The sequence below is a fragment of the Arabidopsis lyrata genome (genome assembly GCF_000004255.2).
Source record: "Arabidopsis lyrata subsp. lyrata unplaced genomic scaffold ARALYscaffold_2, whole genome shotgun sequence".
Classification (NCBI taxonomy): Eukaryota; Viridiplantae; Streptophyta; class Magnoliopsida; order Brassicales; family Brassicaceae; genus Arabidopsis; species Arabidopsis lyrata.
The window spans coordinates 667,592-687,102 of record NW_003302554.1 but is presented as its reverse complement, the minus strand read 5'-3'; the positions used below and the strand labels follow the sequence as shown (position 1 = coordinate 687,102).

Below are 19,511 nucleotides of genomic sequence, written 5' to 3'. Positions count from 1 at the left end.
GCCACGTAGTCAGGGTAACGGCCCATAAAGGATAAAGCAATTATACCCACAAGTCAAAAGAACAGTCGAAGTGGTTTTCACCATAAGAAGAATCCGAAGTGACTGCACCTCGACACGAGTCCGGAGACGAAGTCATGGTTAAGTCAGTCCAAGGACATTTGGGCCAAAAGGCGAGGCCCATGAAGATCAGAATCAACTCAAATTCAAACGTTAAGCATTAAAAGCAAAGATCAAAACGGACACATTTAAGAGAGAATAATTGTACTTAATTAGCCACTTAAATGTCGTTTTTCTATGTATAAATATAAAGGCTAATGGCCATGTATGGGGGATCTTTCTCTGGAGCAAGAAATACTATAGCAATTTTTGTGGCAATTCTTAAGCTTTTTACATATTTATTTTTGTCCCTCAAGAGTAATCTTTCCTACTTAATAAAATACTTGAGTGTGTAAATCCGACATCCACAGTGATTAACTCAGATGTTTAAAGATCTTGGGGTTTATGTAAGTTTTCACTTACAGAGCATCCCAAAGATATTTTATAGCCTGAGGCTGTCCATCTAGAGAAGAAAAAGAGTCCTTCTTCTTTAGGAATCCACAAACACTTAACCTCAAGTTCTTTGCTCCACGAAGTCTCATAAGCCACAAACTCTTGGTGATGCTTAAAATTTGGACCTTGATTCATTTGACATGAGAACTTAGTCGTTTGCCAAATGTTATCACCAAAAGTAAACTCGTAGTCTTCGCCGACTTTCTCTCCAAGATCATCGTCTTCAGAACGACAATGAACCTTTAAGAAGCTTGTTGTGCTGCAATTGGTTGCTTACAGTGACTTTGATTGCTCCTATCAAGGGGGCACCATTGCTTAAGCCAATGCATAGACTTAAAAGAATCGGAAATAACATGAAGTGATTGTTAACCTTGTACCCAAAAAAAAATGAAGAGATTGTTCAATTTTATATGTGTGATAACTTTGGGAGACAAGAGTAAATTAAATCTCTTTGTTAATTAATTTTTATGGTATATAATTAAACGCAATCTGAGATGTATTAGAACCATTGATTCGAGAACCAAGATTCTATTGTTTGGATCTTTCAAAGAAATAAAGAAAATTAATGACCAACAGATTCTTCTCCTAACTAAACTTTGTGATTTGATCAATCATATCCTACTATCCCTTAAAGCGTATAGCTCTAGGATTTTATTGCACTAAAATTTTGGTCGTAGGTTAATAATTTATTTCACGATTTCCAAAGCCAAACATGATTAGAACTTAGAAGATAAAAGAAATTTATTTTTAACTCTGAAACATATTTGTAAAACATGATTAGAATTTAGAAGATATTTAGGTCTCTTATTATTGTCTTGGTCTTGGAATTTGTAGTTATGAAAAATAATAAGTTGATCTCGCATTTTGTCGAAAGCTTGGGGTTTATTTTACAAACCCATAAAAATATATAAGAGACACAAATCCACCGACTTTGCCCTAAGCATGCATAAATCCGCCGTTGGCCTTGGTGATTGACATCAGAGTAATCTTTTTTCTTTATTGACAAATCTGAGGAGAAGAGAATAATGGATCACAGAGATCTGAGGTATCGTCAAGCGGTAATCTGCTCTTGTTGCGGCGTGCGAGTGGTAGATTCCTTGTCTCTCAAACAATCTTTGATTTTTCCTGTTGCTTTTATCTTTTTTGTGTTTCAATGGCTCATGAAGAAGATTTTCAGATCTCATCTCTTATTTAGTCTCTTGCTCGTTGATGTCCTGTTTGGAGTGTTTAAATTGGTAAATCTTCTAGGTTTAGGATTCGTAGGAACTTTGGTGCATATGTCTAGATCCAAATCCGTCTTTAAAGTCATTATAGCGGCTGATTCTGATGGCTTGTAATATTGATTGTTGTTCTGATATGCAGATCGGATTTGTAGTGGATGATGAATCTGATACTATTCGAAGAACAACACCAAACTTAACGCTTCAAATATCTGAAAGCGAGCACGACTGGGCTGATGATCGGTTGGCAAGAGAAAGGGCAAGAGAGGATCGCGCCTGGCACAATGATCTGTTGGCAAGTGGTGCCAAGTGTCCATTCCCCAGCCAGAACATAAGTACTCATTGTTATGGGTAAGCTGTTTTCTTCTGTAGTGCTTGAGTCTCTTGCTATGGTTTCTTTTCTCACTGATCAGCTCATACACCACTGACAGATATGAATTGTGATCTTTATCATCTTGTGCTGAGCTTATGCTATGTTAGTCTTGTTATATATTTACGCTCCTTTCGAATTTATGTTCTCTTATGCGTTACTAGTTTTGCATCTCGAAACACTCAGATTGAGTTTCTGATTCTCATCTTCTTTTTACACAGTCACAGCACTTTAGAGGTTCAACATTTGGCAGGGGTAATTGCAACTCTGGAACCACCAGTGGACAAAAGCATCAAAACACTTGTCGTGTGTGGATTTAACTCGAGAATCCTCGAGCAGACCATACTAGACAAATTTTCTGCTTATGGAGTGATCAAATCTATCAGATTCTTTGCCAGGGAAGGTCGTGCGTTAGTCACATACACAGACCGAGAAGGAGCAGAGAAGGCCACTCAAGGCCTCTCCAAGTGGCTACTCATCAATGGTCAGAGGCTAAAACTTGCATGGGGAAGGCCTCAGGACCACGAAACTGATCAAGATAGTTTGAACCAACAGGGCACTGTGGCTGATAGTGGTTTACTATCACAGCAGCAGAATCGACCCTCAGCTATGGACCTTGGCGCAGTCACTTCAACCCAAGAGGTTGGTGGTTCAAGCACCAGTGAGCCCAACGAAGCTTCTTCGTCCAATATTCCAATCATCTGCGAATATTGCCGAGTGGTAGAAAGGGACCGCGCCTGGTGGACAAGAGAAATGGAGCACGCCTGCAACGAAGCTTCTTCTTCTTCTTCTTCTTACGAGAGGCCTCCACAGCTGCCACTACCATCCGAAGATGAGTATCGGACTAGTCTTAGAAGAAGCAAGATTTAATAACTTCGATCTTATGAATCATAACCATATTTTCTAATTATTTTCTCGTTAATTAGACTATAATGGTGTTGGTGTTTTTTTTACGACTGTAGTAACAAATCTTAATTATGCAGAAGGATGGAATTAAGAAGCTAGTTTTAGTGTTTTAGATTTTCATTGTCTACTAGGTCGGACCCGCGGTCCACCGCGGGGGAATATTGGTTTAGATACGTTGAATTTAATATTGTGTGTTTTTAGTAGAGCGAATCATGTAGTATACTTATAAATATTCATAATAACGAATTGTTGAGAAAATGTTAAAAAAATTTATAAATAAACCCATCGTATTAATTATGATTTACAAAATAGAATTTTGTGTTTTAAAATTCTAAAATTAGACGATTCATAGGAATTAGAACAGTCAAAATAGGTCAAAAACCGCGGGTCGAGCCCAAATCATCTTACTATGGGGTAGATTTGGGAAAATATATTAAACACGCAAATAAGCGAGCCACATGGATTAATTTGCAGTGGGTCATAGGTTTAATCGGTTTTCATCCGCGGATTGGTGGATCAGCCCGCATGTTAGTATTTATGGATAAAATTATAATTTATTCAACATGTGGTAATTTAAACAAACTATAATAGTATTTTTATTTATTTATTTATTTTAGTAGTATTTTAAATTTTGGTTACTTTAAAACTATTTAAACAAAATCCATGGACAATCCCGCAAATCCGCATACATTCGCGGAACGGGTTTGTATTTCATATATGTTACCCGCGGATCGTGCGGACCGACAACTACAAGTCAAAATATTTTTTGCCTATCGCAAACGGGCTTAACGGGACGAATCAACTCGCTTTGACAGCTCTAATGAGAATATTATTTAGTCATACAACAAAATAAAGTTTGGACATAAGAATAATAGAATATGTATCTTATATTCTTATTTCTTAGGTGAGAGATTGAAAGATGAAATATAATGATTAAAAATTAGTTATTATTTTTCATGATTCACAAAATTTAATAAATACTTATCATCTTGTTGAATAATTCTAAAATCATATTCAATAAATCTTTATAAATTGAAAATTAAACTTCTTTGGTAAGCTATAGGTATGAAAATACCATAATTTCGATTTAATCTAATTAAATTAAAATTAGTTATATGGAGTTTATATCTATTTAATGTACACGACCAAAATAAAAATATATATTTAATTTATAAAACATATGGGGTATTACTTATGTGTGATAAATTTTCTAGAAATCTTTAGAAGCAAGTAAGATATCTTTCAATTAATGATAATTGGCTAAAATGAGCGAAATTAATGATAAAAACGTTGATTGTTATCGAATTAGTTCCAAAAATATATGAAAAAATTTATTATACGTAATTAATGTATAATATTGTTCGGAATATGCTTTTATAATTAGTTGCCATAAGTACAATCAGATTTTATTTGATTTCCATAAATATTTCATTTTTCATTCGATTTTTCATTATTAATTCGAATTTATATTCCAAAAAAAATTCAAAGATCCGATTTCAGAATTTCGGGTCAATTTTCTGATTTTAACCCGACCCATTTTCATTTGTACTTCTCTTTTAATAGTATAAAGATGAAACAGTAAATATATAAAACCATCTATTCACCAAAAAAAAACTAAAATAAAGACTTAATTTTTGAATTGTCCTAACTTGGACTATTTTTGTATTTCTAGTGAGTTCAATTTTTCTTCAAATTCAAAAGTCAATGGTGAAAACGCCTTTTCCAATTTCTCCATTGTTTATGGCTCATCCACTGATCATATGTGAACTTGAATTTCTCGCTACTCTAATCTCATGGCTTCTTCTTCTTCACCTCGCACCTGGAGATACCGAGTCTTCACGAGCTTCCATGGACCTGATGTCCGTAAAACCTTTCTCAGTCATTTACGCAAACAGTTTATCTGCAATGGGATCACCATGTTCGATGATCAAGGGATCGAGAGAGGTCAAACCATTTCCCCAGAACTCACACGAGGGATTAGGGAATCGAGGATCTCGATTGTAGTGCTCTCGAAGAACTATGCTTCATCGAGCTGGTGTTTGGATGAGCTGTTAGAGATTTTAAAGTGCAAAGAAGATATTGGACAAATAGTGATGACGATCTTCTACGGAGTTTATCCTTCTCATGTTCGGAAACAAACCGGAGAATTCGGGATCCGATTAAGTGAAACTTGTGATGGTAAAACGGAGGAGGAGAGGCGAAGATGGAGCCAAGCTTTGAACGATGTGGGAAACATAGCCGGAGAACACTTCCTAAACTGGTTAGTTTAATTTCGTTCAATTAATTCGGAATTCATGTTTCTCAATCCGATTAGGGACATCTCCTTTGTGAATCTAAAAGATCTCATAGGTTCATGAATTACTTTATTAGCAACATAAGACTCATGTCTTTCATGTGCAAAACAATATTTCAGCTAACTATGCATAATAAAGATAGGTTCAGATTTCACATGACTATTTGATAAACACTATGAATTTTCCGTTCTTGTTAGGGACAAGGAATCGAAGATGGTCGAGAAGATTGCTAGAGATGTATCAAACAAACTAAACACTACAATCTCTAAGGATTTTGAAGATATGGTGGGTATTGAAGCACACTTGCAGAAAATGCAGTCTTTGTTACATTTAGATAATGAAGATGGAGCTATCATTGTTGGAATTTGTGGTCCTTCCGGCATTGGTAAGACTACCATTGCAAGGGCTTTACATAGCCGACTCTCTAGCAGTTTTCAGCTTACTTGTTTTATGGAGAATCTTAAGGGAAGCTCTAATAGTGGTCTTGATGAGTATGGATTGAAGTTGTGTCTGCAACAGCAGCTTCTTTCAAAGATTTTAAACCAAAATGATTTGAGGATATTCCATTTAGGTGCGATACCGGAAAGGCTGTGCGACCAAAAAGTTCTTATCATTCTTGCTGATGTGGACGATCTGCAGCAACTTGAGGCTTTGGCTAATGAAACTAGTTGGTTTGGTCCTGGAAGCAGGATTATTGTAACCACGGAAGATCAAGAGCTTCTGGAGCAACATGATATCAACAATACATACCATGTGGATTTCCCAACTACAAAAGAAGCTCGTAAGATCTTTTGTAGATCTGCTTTTAGACAGAGTTCTGCACCATATGGTTTTGAAAAGCTTGTCGAACGAGTAATAAAACTTTGCAGTAACCTTCCGTTGGGTCTCCGTGTCATGGGTTCATCATTACGAAGAAAGAAAGAAGACGACTGGGAAAGTATATTGCATAGGCTAGAAAATAGCCTTGATCGAAAGATCGAGGGAGTACTTAGAGTCGGATACGATAATTTACATAAGAACGATCAATTTCTTTTTCTCCTGATTGCATTCTTCTTCAACAACCAAGACAATGATCATGTGAAAGCAATGCTTGGTGGCAGTAATTTGGATGTCAGATACGGGTTGAAAACCCTCACATATAAATCTCTCATACAAATATCTATCAAAGGAGAGATAATGATGCATAAGTTACTACAACAAGTGGGTAAAGAAGCGGTTCAAAGACAAGATAATGGGAAACGCCAAATCCTAATAGACACTGATGAGATTTGTGATGTCCTCGAAAATGATTCTGTAAGTTCTTCTTCGATTTGTTCTTTTTATTTTTTTAATCTCTGTTTAACCAGGTCATTTGGAAAATACTCTACATATCTTATTAATGGTGCTAACATTTTCTTTTATTTTGAAATTTGTTTAGGGTAGTAGAAATGTGATGGGTATATCTTTTGATATATCCACACTCTTAAACGATGTGTATATAAGCGCAGAAGCTTTTAAAAGGATCCGTAATCTTCAATTTCTCAGCATTTACAAGACAAGATTTGATACAAATGTTAGACTGCATCTATCCGAGGACATGGTTTTTCCACCTCAACTAAGGTTATTACATTGGGAGGTATATCCAGGAAAGTGTCTTCCTCATACATTTAGGCCGGAATATCTTGTGGAGCTTAATTTGCGAGATAACCAGCTCGAGAAGCTTTGGGAAGGAATCCAGGTTGGTATATATTTTTGTTCTCTCCGAATAGTTGAAGTAACTACTTGTCACCAGGTGCTGATGATCTTTCCTCTTTTTTGTGCTGTTTTGCATTCAGCCCCTAACAAATCTCAAGAAGATGGAATTGTTACGGTCCTGTCATTTAAAGGAACTCCCAGATCTTTCAGATGCTACAAATCTTGAGGTATTGAATCTGGCTCGTTGCGAGAGTTTGGTAGAGATTCCTCCTTCTTTTGGAAATCTTCATAAGCTAGAGAAGTTGATTATGGATTTCTGTAGAAAGCTAAAAGTTGTTCCGACTCACTTCAACTTGGCATCTCTTGAATCACTGGGGATGATGGGATGCTGGCAATTGAAAAAAATTCCGGATATTTCTACGAATATTACAACACTCTCAATGACAGACACAATGTTAGAAGATTTGACTGAATCAATTAGGCTCTGGTCTGGCCTTCAGGTTCTCGATATATATGGCAGTGTCAATATATATCATGCCACTGCAGAAATTTATCTAGAGGGAAGAGGCGCAGATATTGAAAAAATTCCATATTGCATCAAAGATCTTGATGGGTTAAAGGAGCTTCATATATATGGCTGTCCAAAAATCGCATCACTGCCAGAGCTCCCTAGCTCGCTAAAAAGACTAATAGTAGACACTTGTGAATCACTGGAGACACTAGTACCTTTCCCTTTCGAGTCTGCAATTGAAGATCTCTATTTCTCCAACTGCTTCAAATTGGGTCAAGAAGCACGTAGAGTCATTACCAAGCAATCTAGGGACGCATGGCTACCCGGAAGAAATGTACCAGCGGAGTTTCATCACCGAGCTGTTGGAAATTCCTTAACCATCCCTTCAGATACATACGAATGCAGGATCTGCGTCGTGATTTCTCCTAAACAGAAAATGGTAGAATATTTTGACTTGTTGTGTCGTCAACGCAAAAACGGTATCTCCACTGGCCAAAAAAGACTTCAGCTTCTCCCCAAGGTCCAAGCTGAACATCTATTTATAGGCCACTTTACTCTTTCTGATAAACTGGACAGTGGGGTATTGTTGGAATTCAGCACCTCATCCAAGGACATCGCCATTATTGAATGCGGTATTCAGATCTTTCACGGACACTATCGATAGAAGAAGCAGAAGAGCTAAAGATAATTGGTGCTACGCTGGTTTAGTATCAATTAAACCGGTATAGTATCAATTAAACCGGTTTAGTATCAATTAAACCATTAATACAGTAATTGGTGCTAAGCAACAATTAAACCATTAATCATTTCGACGACTTATGACTTCATTCCCTTTCCAGCTCTCTCCTTTTCAAAAGTCAAAAGTCAAAAATCGAAAGTCAACGGTGAATACGCCTTTTCCAATTTCTCCATCGTTTATGGCTCATCCACTGATCCACAAACATTTTTTGTGTATGTGAACTTGAATTTCTCACTACTCTAATCTCATGGCTTCTTCTTCTTTACCTCGCACCTGGAGATATCGCGTCTTCACGAGCTTCCATGGACCTGATGTCCGTAAAACCTTTCTCAGTCACTTACGCAAACAGTTTATCTGCAATGGGATCACCATGTTCGATGATCAAGGTATCGAGAGAGGTCAAACCATTTCCCCAGAACTCACACGAGGGATTAGGGAATCGAGGATCTCGATCGTAGTGCTCTCGAAGAACTATGCTTCATCGAGTTGGTGTTTGGATGAGCTGTTGGAGATTTTGAAGTGCAAGGAAGATATTGGTCAAATAGTGATGACTGTCTTCTACGGAGTAGATCCATCTGATGTGCGCAAACAAACCGGAGATATCTGGAAAGTTTTCAAGAAAACATGTGGTGGTAAAACGGAGGAGAAGAGGCGAAAATGGAGCCAAGCTTTGAACGATGCGGGGAACATAGCCGGAGAACACTTCCTAAACTGGTTAGTTTGAATCTGGGATTATCTTAGTGCATCTGCAATTCAATTTCACATAACTATTTGATGGACATGGTGATTTCTCTCTGTTGTTAGGGACAATGAATCGAAGATGATTGAGAAGATTGGTAGAGATGTTTCAAACAAACTAAACACTACAGTCTCTAAGGATTTTGAAGACATGGTGGGACTTGAGACACACCTGGAGAAAATACAGTCTTTGTTACATTTAGATAATGAAGATGAAGTTATTATTGTTGGAATCTGTGGCCCTGCAGGTATTGGTAAGACTACCATCGCTAGAGCTTTACATAGCCGACTCACTTGCAGTTTTCGGCGTACTTGTTTTATGGAGAATCTTAGGGGAAGCTATAATAGTAGTCTTGACGAGCATGGTTTGAAGCTGCAATTACAAGAACAACTTCTTTCCAAGATTTTAAACCAAAATGGTATGAGGATATACCATTTGGGTGCGATACATGAAAGGCTATGCGACCAAAAAGTGCTTATCATTCTTGATGAAGTGGACGATCTGAAGCAACTTGAAGCTTTGGCTAATGACACTAAGTGGTTTGGTCCTGGAAGTAGGATTGTAGTAACCACAGAAAATCAAGAGCTTTTGAAGCAACATGGTATCAAGAATACATACCATGTGGATTTTCCGACTCAAAAAGAAGCTCGTGAGATCTTTTGTAGATATGCTTTTAAACAGAGCACTCCACAAGATGGTTTCGAAAATCTTTCTGAAAGAGTTACAAAGCTTTGCAGCAGACTTCCACTAGGTCTTCGTGTCATGGGTTCATATTTACTAAGAAAGACAGAAGATGACTGGGAAGATATACTGTATAGGCTAGAAAGTAGCTTTGATCCAGTTGATCGAGGTATCGAGAGAGTACTAAGAGTCGGATATGACGGTTTACATGAGAAGAATCAATTGTTATTTCTCCTCATTGCATTCTTCTTCAACTACAAAGACGAAGATCATGTGAAAGCAATGCTTGCTGACAATAACTTGAATGTCAGACTCGGTTTGAAAACCCTCGAGTATAAATCTCTTATACAAAAATCGTCCGGAGGAAATATAGTGATGCACAAGTTACTACAACAAGTGGGTAGAGAAGCGGTTCAAAGACAAGAGCCTTGGAAACGCCAAATCTTAATTGATGCTCATGAGATTTGTGATGTCCTTGAAACTGATTCTGTAAGTTCTTTTTTTTTTTTTTCGTTTGAATATATGCATTAAACCGAGTCATATGGAAAAGACTCACAAGACTCTTACCTTATTGTGCTAACTTTTACGTTATTTGGTACTGATTAGGGTTGTGCAAATGTGATGGGCATATCTTTTAATGTATCTACAATCCCGAATGGCGTGCATATAAGCGCAAAAGCTTTTCAAAATATGCGTAATCTTCGATTTCTAAGCATCTACGAGACAAGACGTGATATAAACCTTAGAGTGAATGTACCCGAGAACATGAATTTCCCACATCGGCTAAGGTTTTTACATTGGGAGGTATATCCAGGAAAGTGTCTTCCTTCTACATTTAGGCCAGAATATCTTGTGGAACTCAACTTGCAGAATAACAAGCTAGAGAAGCTTTGGGAAGGAACACAGGTTGGTTTTTATATATATTTGCTTATTTAAAATATTTGAAGTATGTATGTACTTTCGTATGTTGATGATCTTTCCTTTGTTGTATTCAGCCTCTTACAAATCTCAACAAGTTAGAATTGTGTGGGTCCTTACGATTGAAGGAACTCCCAGATCTTTCAAATGCCACAAATCTCAAGAGACTAGATCTAACTGGTTGCTGGAGTTTGGTAGAGATTCCTTCCTCTGTTGAAAATCTTCATAAACTAGAAGAGTTGGAGATGAATTTATGTTTACAGCTTCAAGTTGTTCCGACTCACTTCAACTTGGCATCTCTTATATCACTCAGAATGTTGGGATGCTGGCAATTGAGGAAATTTCCAGGTATTTCTACGAACATCACATCACTCGTAATCGGAGACGCAATGTTAGAAGAAATGCTTGAATCAATTACGCTTTGGTCTTGCCTTGAAACTCTCAGTATATATGGCAGTGTCATTACACATAATTTTTGGGCAGTAACTTTAATAGAGAAAATGGGCACAGATATAGAGAGGATTCCTTATTGCATCAAAGATCTCCCTGCGTTAAAATCGCTTTATATAGGTGGCTGTCCAAAACTTGTATCACTGCCAGAGCTCCCTGGCTCACTCAGAAGACTAACAGTAGAAACTTGTGAATCACTCGAGACCGTATCTTTTCCTATTGATTCTCCAATTGTGAGTTTCAGTTTCCCCAACTGCTTCGAATTGGGTGTAGAAGCACGGAGAGTGATTACACAGAAAGCAGGTCAGATGCTAGCATACTTACCAGGAAGAGAAGTACCTGCGGAGTTCGTGCACCGAGCTATAGGAGATTCCTTGACCATCCGTTCATCTTTCTGCTCCATATTTAGGATTTGCGTCGTTGTTTCCCCTAAATCAGGGATGAAAGAAGAATATGTTGATTTAATGTGTCGCAAACGCATAAACGGTTGCCCCAATGGCGATAACTTATTTAAGGCACGGCTCCGTAAAGTCCAAGCGGAACATCTGTTTATATTTCAATTTGAATTCCTTGAGGAAGACGGATGGCTGGAACAGGACAACGAGGTATTGTTCAAATTCACGACCTCATCCCAGGAACTAGACATTATTGAATGTGGTATCCAGATATTGACAGGCGAAACCAACAGAAACATAAGCAGCTATGAAAGCTATGAATCCAGGTCAGAGCAAGTCTCTGAATACGAAGATGAATCTCTCTATGACGGAAGCATAAGCAGTCAGGGAAGCAATGAAGACGACGACGGATATCACTCTGATAGGAGACTTGAGTTCCATGAACAAAAGTCCTTGTCCAGGTGGGGTTTCTGTGGAATTTTTCATGGCTTCTTGAGATGTTTTATGGCCTGACAATGTGGCAGCCGTTCATGAAATTTCTCAGAAATGGCCTAGCCATGGTAGTCTTATCGTGGATGTTGAATAGTGCTGCGATTCAGAGGCAGATTGCATTGCATCCTCAGTGTGAAAGTCCTCTCCTAATGTCTAGCTACTGCATCTTAAATCACATTTTTGAGACATTTCGATACAAAGCACGTGAAGCAGCTTGTTAAGTGTGACAACATTGGGCTAGAAACCAAGTTCCTCAATGTAGACAAAGCAAATGACAGCTTATGAGTAAATAACATTGTCTGTAATATATAATGCAAGCGTTTATTGTGTAATAGTAAAACTCATATGCAGAGGCAAAACAATCTGTGATCATTTTAATATATTCCACTGCTAATTTTCAGTAGCTAAACAGTTTCGAGTAGAAGTTTTTGAAGGATTCTCTTAAAGTGTCCCTCAAGCAGCCAAACTCTTGGAGGCAATCTCAAAGACATTCTCAGACAGCCCATTTGCAGACATTATCATCTCCAGTTGTGCCTGCAAAAACAACACACAAACACAACAGCTTAATCTAATGATCTTCTCAGGCTATAAAACGAATCATGGATACAGATTTCGAGACTGGACAAAGTGGTTAAATGAGGCAAAAGAACCATGAAATGCTTAAGGAAAAATTCAAGACTTGTTTGCATTTAATGTCCGGACGATATACCTTGGCTAGACCTTGACGGGTTTCATCGTACCGCTTCCACCTCGAAAAGGCAGACACCATACGAGAAGCAACCTATAATCAGACCAAATAAAAAGTAGGTCGTTAAGCTTCTTGTTGTTGCCAGGATAGTTACATTAGGTAAGTAATTGCAAAGACACAAGTTCAGATGAGAGTTTAACCTGAGGGTTCAATTTGTCTAACTGGACAACAATGTCACCCAAGAACTTGTAACCTGATCCATCCTTGGCATGGAAATTCACTGGGGAACCGCAGAACCCTCCAATAAGCGAGTAAACCTGAAAGATTGTTATCGGTTTCGTCGTAAGCATACAACTGTGAAAATGTTGCGGAATGAGGGTTTTGAGAATTCACTTGCCTTGTTTGGGTTGCGCAGATCGAAAGCTGGGTGATCCAAAAGCTTCTTGACATTCTCTACATTGCCAGGAATGTCGGATGTTGATTGAAGGAGGAACCATTTATTAACAACCTGAGATCAGAAGCCGATAAATCTTAGTATGGTATATTAATCCTGGAGGCAGAAGAATGTAACTTATGATATTAAGATCCATACCAAGTAATCATCCTGCCACTTGTTATAGAAGTCGGCAAGAATGTCGTCACGGGTTTTACCAGGGTTCTGGGCAAGAGCTGCCAAAGCAGCAAATTGGTCGGTCAAATTGGTGGCCATCTTGTATTCGTTCAGTGCAAGTTCCATATATGCTGGATCCTCGAGAGATGCAAGATAAGCTGGAGTATTTCAACAAAGCAAAACATAGTCAAGTTAGCGTCTAGATCGGGGAGCATCTCCTTCTATTGAAGAATGGCTCTGCAACACAAACCTAGAGCTGTGTTCTTCAAAGCACGCCTCGCCATGTTTGGGTGGTCAAAGACATAAGCTTCTGTGCTCCTATTGTTCTCGACCTGCACAAAAAAACAATTAAAAAGTTTCAGTTAATAAGCAGCAAACAATTTTATATAATGACATGAACGTCTTCGCTTCAGTGGGGAGTACAGTACGACTATAGTCCCCAATCCTGAAAGATTCACTATGTAGAGAGAAGAAGACATACTATCTTTAGAAGCTCAGCTTTAAGTTCTGATGCAAGCTGCTTTCTTACAAACTTTCTAACAGCATGAACAGCATCAGGATCCGCCACGGCCATCATGTCCATTATCTCTCCCTCCCCAGGCAGTGTTATTGCTTTGGCTATAAATTCCTACACAATAGATAAAGAAAACAGATTTGAAAGTCCTATCCTACACTTACATGTATGCTTACGCGGGAGATAAGGGAATGTAGAGCCATACCTTGTCCAAGCTTGAGTCAGAAAGAACACTGCCGAGACCTTGCACAAATTTTGGGTTTAGAACCAACGGTTTATTTTGCTGGAAATCAGAAACTAAGTTCAACATCAGCTTCCTTGCCAGAACTTGACCGGCCTCCCACCTAAAACACAGAAAGATAAATGATCGAAATGCGGAAAGAGCATAGAGAAGAACTAATATGTTGTAGAAAGGCACATACCGATTGAATTCATCTGAATCATGAGCTAGGAGGAAGAACAAGTCATCATTAGAGAGATCAGTCTCAACACGAACTGGGGCACTGAATCCCCTAAATAGGGAAGGAACAGGTCTTTCTGATATATCAGAAAACACAAACTCTTCTTCTTTCTGTACATTAACAAGGTCAGGAAAAGATAAATGAGGAAGATCAGGACAAAAGGTATAAAAATTGAAAACACTGGATGCGAGAAAAGAGCGGAGGGTGTTTAGAGAAGGAATTCTCAGCTAACCTTAGTCACTCGAAGTATTGTGCTGCTGCTTGAAATGGTCTGCACTGTACCATCATGATGAACAGAGGAGAGTGTGATGTCTTTACCACTCGAGTCCAGAAGACCTACAACCACTGGTATAAATGTAGGTTCTTTTGTTGGCTGGCCTGGAGTCGGAGGTATCTCCTGACTGGGAAGGTGATCAATTACAAAGAAAGCCAATGTATCAACAACAAATTCAATAGAGGTAAGATCCATAAAGGTTCAATTTCAAATACAGGGCAGGTGTACAAACAATCAATTCCGCGCGAATTTGGGAAAAAAAAAGAGAGTTAGATATGAGAAGAACCGAACCTAAATTTTAAAGAGAAAGTACGAGCTTCAGCATCGTAAGAGGAAACCACTTTGACAACTGGCGTTCCAGCTTGAGAGTACCTAAGATGTTGTATATGGTATATACTTAAAAGTATGAAAACAAGAATCTTCACACGAAATCCACAATAATAATCTGACTAACCATTGCAAGAAATTAGCAAAATCTGCTTTGTTTGCATCACGCATAGCAGCAAAGAAGTCTTCACAAGTCACTGCTTGCTCATCATGTCTTTCAAAATAGAGATCAATTCCCTGTAACATATGGACAAATAAAGATGATTAGAACGTGTTAGAAGGAAATTTTTGCCACTGGATCCACACAAAAAATGTAGCGTTGGAAGCAACCTTTCGGAACCCCTGAGTTCCTAGTAGAGTTTTGTACATCCTAACAACCTCAGCTCCCTAGGAAAACATTATTGAGTCAAATAAAGTTTCTTGCTTACTGCATATAACAGAAACACTATTGGTAACGAGCCAAACCTTTTCATAAACCTGAAACAACAACAGAAACCAAATCATTCTGTTAAAAATAATATGATTGATAGGAAATGAAACTATGAATAAAAAGGAATTTTCAAGTCCCTACCGTCACTGAGAGAGTAGGTGATGGCCAGAGATGTAATGCAGGTTCGAACAGATTACAAAAGCACAAGCACGTTAGATTGGAAAACAATGCTGAGATTAACATAATAAAATGTTTTAATGGAATTCCTTCTTGTGAACAGAAACTTGCCTGTGTAGAAGTTGTCCATCTGCCAGAGAAAGGAAAAGAGCCACATTTAGCAACACTTATAATAACATGTTACATCAACATTTCCAAGGCAAAATAAGAGAATCTCTGACCTTGATGTATGAATGTGGGCGAACAGGATGTGCCATAGGACCAGCATCCTGATAAATTAGAGGACAGATAATTTGGCATGAGAAGATGAAACAATCCCATGAAGGGCCCTGAAAGGAGTACAAAATAAGGTACCTGCGGAAATTGATAGATCCGAAGCTTTGAAACATCAGCAATACGCTTTACAGTTCGGCTTCCCATGTCAGATGAAAACTCCTGTATAGATTTTGCAAATTTTATCATTATAAGGAAAAATTCCCATAACCATCTTCAAATAGCAAAAGGATAAAATATACCTGGTCACGGAAAACAGTAAGTCCTTCCTTTAGACTGAGTTGGAACCAGTCACGGCATGTCACCCTGTTTTTACAAGTAGACTTTTAGTCATAAATTAGGCCATGTACTAACAACGTTTCTTATATAAAATATACTGCACAGACAAGCATCTATCTTATACCAGACAAACAAAATTAGAAGATTCAATAATCAAGAATCAATCAATTGTAGCAAAGGGAAGGAGAGATGAGGCTGACCTGTTCCCTGTCCAATTGTGAAAGTACTGCACAAAGAAAGATGTGTTTATTGAAAATTAACTGAAACACCAGAAGATATTTCAACAAACAACATATGATATGATTACATACCTCATGACCAATAACACCCAAAATTGCAGCGTAATCCGCATCTGTTGCAGTTTCTGGAGATGCTAGGACAAGCTTGGAATTAAAAATCTGTAAGGTAGAAGCTCATGGATTACCATCAAAATATAATATGTTTACAATTACATGATTTCTTATAAAGCAAGGTAGGGTTACATTCAAACTCTTGTTTTCCATGGCTCCCCTGCAAATCGAGCAAAACCAATCAGTTTGTCTGGTATCGACAATAAGAAAAAGAAAAAGGATTGAATATATTTGCAAATGGATTAATACTATAAGTGTAACAGAATCCACCATTTGGTCATACATGTTAAAATCTGGAACAGCAACAATGTTGAAGAGATCCAGGTCATACTCAAGCCCAAACACCTAGTGAAAAAAGGGTACACATAAATAAATAATCAGATTCAGTAACCTAACAAGTAACAACTACAATTAAAAAAATGCAAGTGCTTACATCCTCATCCCACTTCATTGCCGCTTTTAAGGAATACATGGCATGGGCAGTCTTTGGTAGATCTTCTGCAGGAGTCCAGATTTTCAGGGAAACCTGCCTACCAGAACGTGTGGTAAATGTATCATCTCTACTCACTAGCTGCCCAGCCACCAGAGCAAATAGATAGCACGGTTTCTTGAATGGATCCTCCCATAAGGCATAGTGCCGACCACCCTACATTACAATAAACAATTCTGCTTTCAGTAAAGACCAAGCCGAGAGACACTTGGCAAACCAAAAAAAAGAAGGCATTATTTTGCTAACCTCTACATCTCCTTGAGAAATGAGGTTTCCATTGGACAATAACACAGGATAAAGTGTCTTGTCAGCTTCCACACGACACGTGTACTTTGCCATTATGTCAGGACGATCCTGTCATTGCATAATAAGAATACCATGTAAGAACATCATTTATACTATCTAACAACCAGTCATCTTATCAACAAGTCGCAATCAACCTGGTAAAATGTAATTTTGCGGAAACCTTCTGCTTCGCACTGTGTGCAAAAATTCCCAGAAGACTTGTAAAGCCCCTAACAGAAGAAAACTAAAAAAGTTAGAAGAGAACATTTACATCATTGAGAGTTTAAAAAGAAAGCAAAGTAAGTTCACCTCAAGTGAAGTATTCTTGTGGGGGTATATCTCAGTATCAATTTCCAAAACAAAGGACTCCTCAGCTGGAACCGAAGGAAGAGTGAGATGACGAGAGTCCAACTGGTAATCCCCTTCCTGGCCAAAGTGAACGACATATGAAAAGAGAGACCAAGTAAACAGAGGAAACTGAGTTGCTTGTCTTAGAGAAAAGTCTATATTAAGAATAACAGAGTGAGCCTAGAGATACATAGATTTTCCAGAAGGACAAGTATTGAATGGATACCTTTAGAAGCTTCCCCTCAACCTTAACTGAAAGTAGCTTCAAGTCATGTCCATCCAAGACCAATGCAGCGGAAGATCCTGGCCAACATGATACTTGTTCAGATGTGATGTGAGAAAAAGGAAAAAAAAGCAAAACTCTATCCTGGAGCCATGCAAACAGTGCATGCAAAAGAAACTAAACTTGAATGTTCGTTCAGCTTAAAGACACTATTGATTTTAAAAAACAGTAATGTACTAGACTTTTGTACCTTTAACTCGAGGGGAAACCTTGATTTTAGAGCTAACAATTGTTTTCTCTTCACCTAGAGAAAAGCTCAGATCCACCTAAACAAACAAAAAAAAAAAGGCTTCAAATAACAACAAAATGATTCTAGTCATATGCTCAATTGGAATTAAAAGAAGGCTAGCATACAGTTTCAAAGTAGTAATCAGGCTTTGTGTAGTTCTTGAGAAATATTTCTTTTGGTGCATCCATTTTGGATTCTTCAGCTTTATCCGGAACTGATTCTGTGGCAACAGAACAAATGAGCCTCCTGCTGTTTTGCTTCTGTCTCTGACATATAAAACAGAATATACGTTTATTTTTGCTACACAAATACGGCACTAAACTAATTAATTTTGGATTCTATCACATAAGGGAAGGACAGAGCATGTTACATCAACAGAATGGGGTAGAAACCGATTCTTCCTCAAACAAATGGCCTGAAACAAAGAATTATAGTAAAGATCATTTTCTATTTCAAATAGCGTGGCACTTGTAGTAGAAACAAAGAAACACAAACCTCGGAAGTAAGAAACGGTCTGTATTGAGTAAGTCTCTTTGCCGAACTACGAAGACAACTGCTTCTAACAGGAACCTGTAGAGAAAGTTTAAAATAATCAAAACATATAAAGGGGTAAGTCAACGGAAATGAATACAAACTAAGGAAACGAGAACGCTTACTACAAAATAATGATAGGAAATGGTTTGAGTAAAAGAAAACAGAAATCATAGATAGGAATACAAGAATCAAGAACAATTTCTTATTCTTACACAAGTTCTTTCTAAGGTTTGTGCACACAACCGATTCAAAGTAAAACATGTAAAAACTAAACCCTCAACAAATCATATAATTCGAACAGAACTCAAGAAATTCATCATTTTACTTATTTCATTTCCATTGTTCAGAATCAATCCAAAATACAAGTTTCTATATCTATAACCAAACCAAAAAAAAACAAAAGAGTTAAAAGGGTAATCACAGGAGCACGAGAGAGCAAACCCAGAAGATTGACTCTCGCCAGAGACGAACTTCGACAAGGAATTATCAACCGAGCCATTTAAAAAATACCCAATTCCAGAATCCCTAAACCAACAATAACTATAAAATTAAATTAAAACACTTGCTCCTTGTTGCGGCTAAATTCTCCAATCTATAAACCCTAGATAAACTCTCTCTACTCACTCTACACAGAGAAGAATCAAAGAGAAAACACAGAGCGGTAAGTTAGGGCTATGGACTTTTATAAAGATGAGTAAATGGATAGACTTTAAAATGAAAAAATTATGGCCGAGAAAATTCGATTTAATAATAACAAAAAACAAAAAAAAAAATTGTGAAGCAAGCAAATGATTACACGAAATTAAAATTCGATTTCGCGATTTCAACAGAGATCAAATCTGGGGAAATCGATCGGAGGAAGACGAAGAAGTAAATTACCGAGAGATCTGATGATCAAATGAAAGAGAGACAACTGAAACTATGAGACGAAACCTGGTACTGATATATATGCAACACGATGTAGATATTTATAATAATTATTAAAAAAAAAAAATTAACACAATGATGATAGTTTGTAATT

At 37.7% G+C, this 19,511-nt stretch overlaps 4 protein-coding genes across 6 annotated transcripts; 3 read left to right on the top strand and 1 right to left on the bottom strand.

The window, feature by feature from the left end:
• Window positions 1-1,413: 1,413 nt before the first annotated feature.
• On the top strand, window positions 1,414-3,161 carry LOC9324002 (zinc finger CCCH domain-containing protein 4). Its single transcript, XM_021035998.1, has 3 exons — window positions 1,414-1,637; window positions 1,912-2,120; window positions 2,361-3,161. Exons 1-3 carry the CDS (start codon window positions 1,575-1,577, stop codon window positions 3,007-3,009), a joined length of 921 nt encoding a protein of 306 aa, XP_020891657.1. The 5' UTR covers window positions 1,414-1,574; the 3' UTR covers window positions 3,010-3,161.
• A 1,572-nt stretch (window positions 3,162-4,733) lies between these two features.
• LOC9324001 (disease resistance protein RML1A) lies at window positions 4,734-8,351 on the top strand. Its single transcript, XM_002887892.2, has 4 exons — window positions 4,734-5,305; window positions 5,537-6,632; window positions 6,757-7,056; window positions 7,154-8,351. Exons 1-4 carry the CDS (start codon window positions 4,839-4,841, stop codon window positions 8,186-8,188), a joined length of 2,898 nt encoding a protein of 965 aa, XP_002887938.1. The 5' UTR covers window positions 4,734-4,838; the 3' UTR covers window positions 8,189-8,351.
• A 61-nt stretch (window positions 8,352-8,412) lies between these two features.
• LOC9322453 (disease resistance protein RML1A) lies at window positions 8,413-12,297 on the top strand. The gene is made up of 4 exons (XM_021035624.1): window positions 8,413-8,977; window positions 9,068-10,172; window positions 10,290-10,589; window positions 10,679-12,297. Exons 1-4 carry the CDS (start codon window positions 8,511-8,513, stop codon window positions 11,957-11,959), a joined length of 3,153 nt encoding a protein of 1,050 aa, XP_020891283.1. The 5' UTR covers window positions 8,413-8,510; the 3' UTR covers window positions 11,960-12,297.
• LOC9322452 (puromycin-sensitive aminopeptidase) lies at window positions 12,218-19,446 on the bottom strand. 3 transcript variants are annotated; one of them, XM_021035625.1, is made up of 33 exons: window positions 18,912-19,223; window positions 18,452-18,526; window positions 18,327-18,371; window positions 18,082-18,222; window positions 17,918-17,993; window positions 17,671-17,747; window positions 17,406-17,522; window positions 17,252-17,326; window positions 17,058-17,165; window positions 16,755-16,967; window positions 16,605-16,666; window positions 16,454-16,481; window positions 16,283-16,369; window positions 16,172-16,197; window positions 15,935-15,998; window positions 15,774-15,854; window positions 15,641-15,688; window positions 15,531-15,549; window positions 15,384-15,388; window positions 15,278-15,289; window positions 15,143-15,199; window positions 14,940-15,049; window positions 14,777-14,857; window positions 14,444-14,612; window positions 14,173-14,321; window positions 13,956-14,094; window positions 13,718-13,864; window positions 13,487-13,568; window positions 13,219-13,394; window positions 13,024-13,134; window positions 12,827-12,943; window positions 12,648-12,719; window positions 12,218-12,472 (listed from the first exon to the last, which is right to left on the bottom strand). In XM_021035625.1, the coding sequence occupies exons 1-33, from the start codon at window positions 18,987-18,989 to the stop codon at window positions 12,392-12,394; spliced, it is 2,928 nt and encodes a 975-aa protein (XP_020891284.1). In that variant the 5' UTR covers window positions 18,990-19,223; the 3' UTR covers window positions 12,218-12,391. The 3 variants fall into 3 exon arrangements, with proteins under 3 accessions (XP_020891284.1, XP_020891285.1, XP_020891286.1); XM_021035626.1 differs by lacking the exon at window positions 18,912-19,223 and adding an exon at window positions 19,370-19,446 and having other exon boundaries at window positions 12,221-12,472; XM_021035627.1 differs by lacking the exons at window positions 12,218-12,472; window positions 12,648-12,719 and having other exon boundaries at window positions 12,861-12,943; window positions 13,020-13,134; window positions 18,912-19,159.
• Window positions 19,447-19,511: the final 65 nt, after the last annotated feature.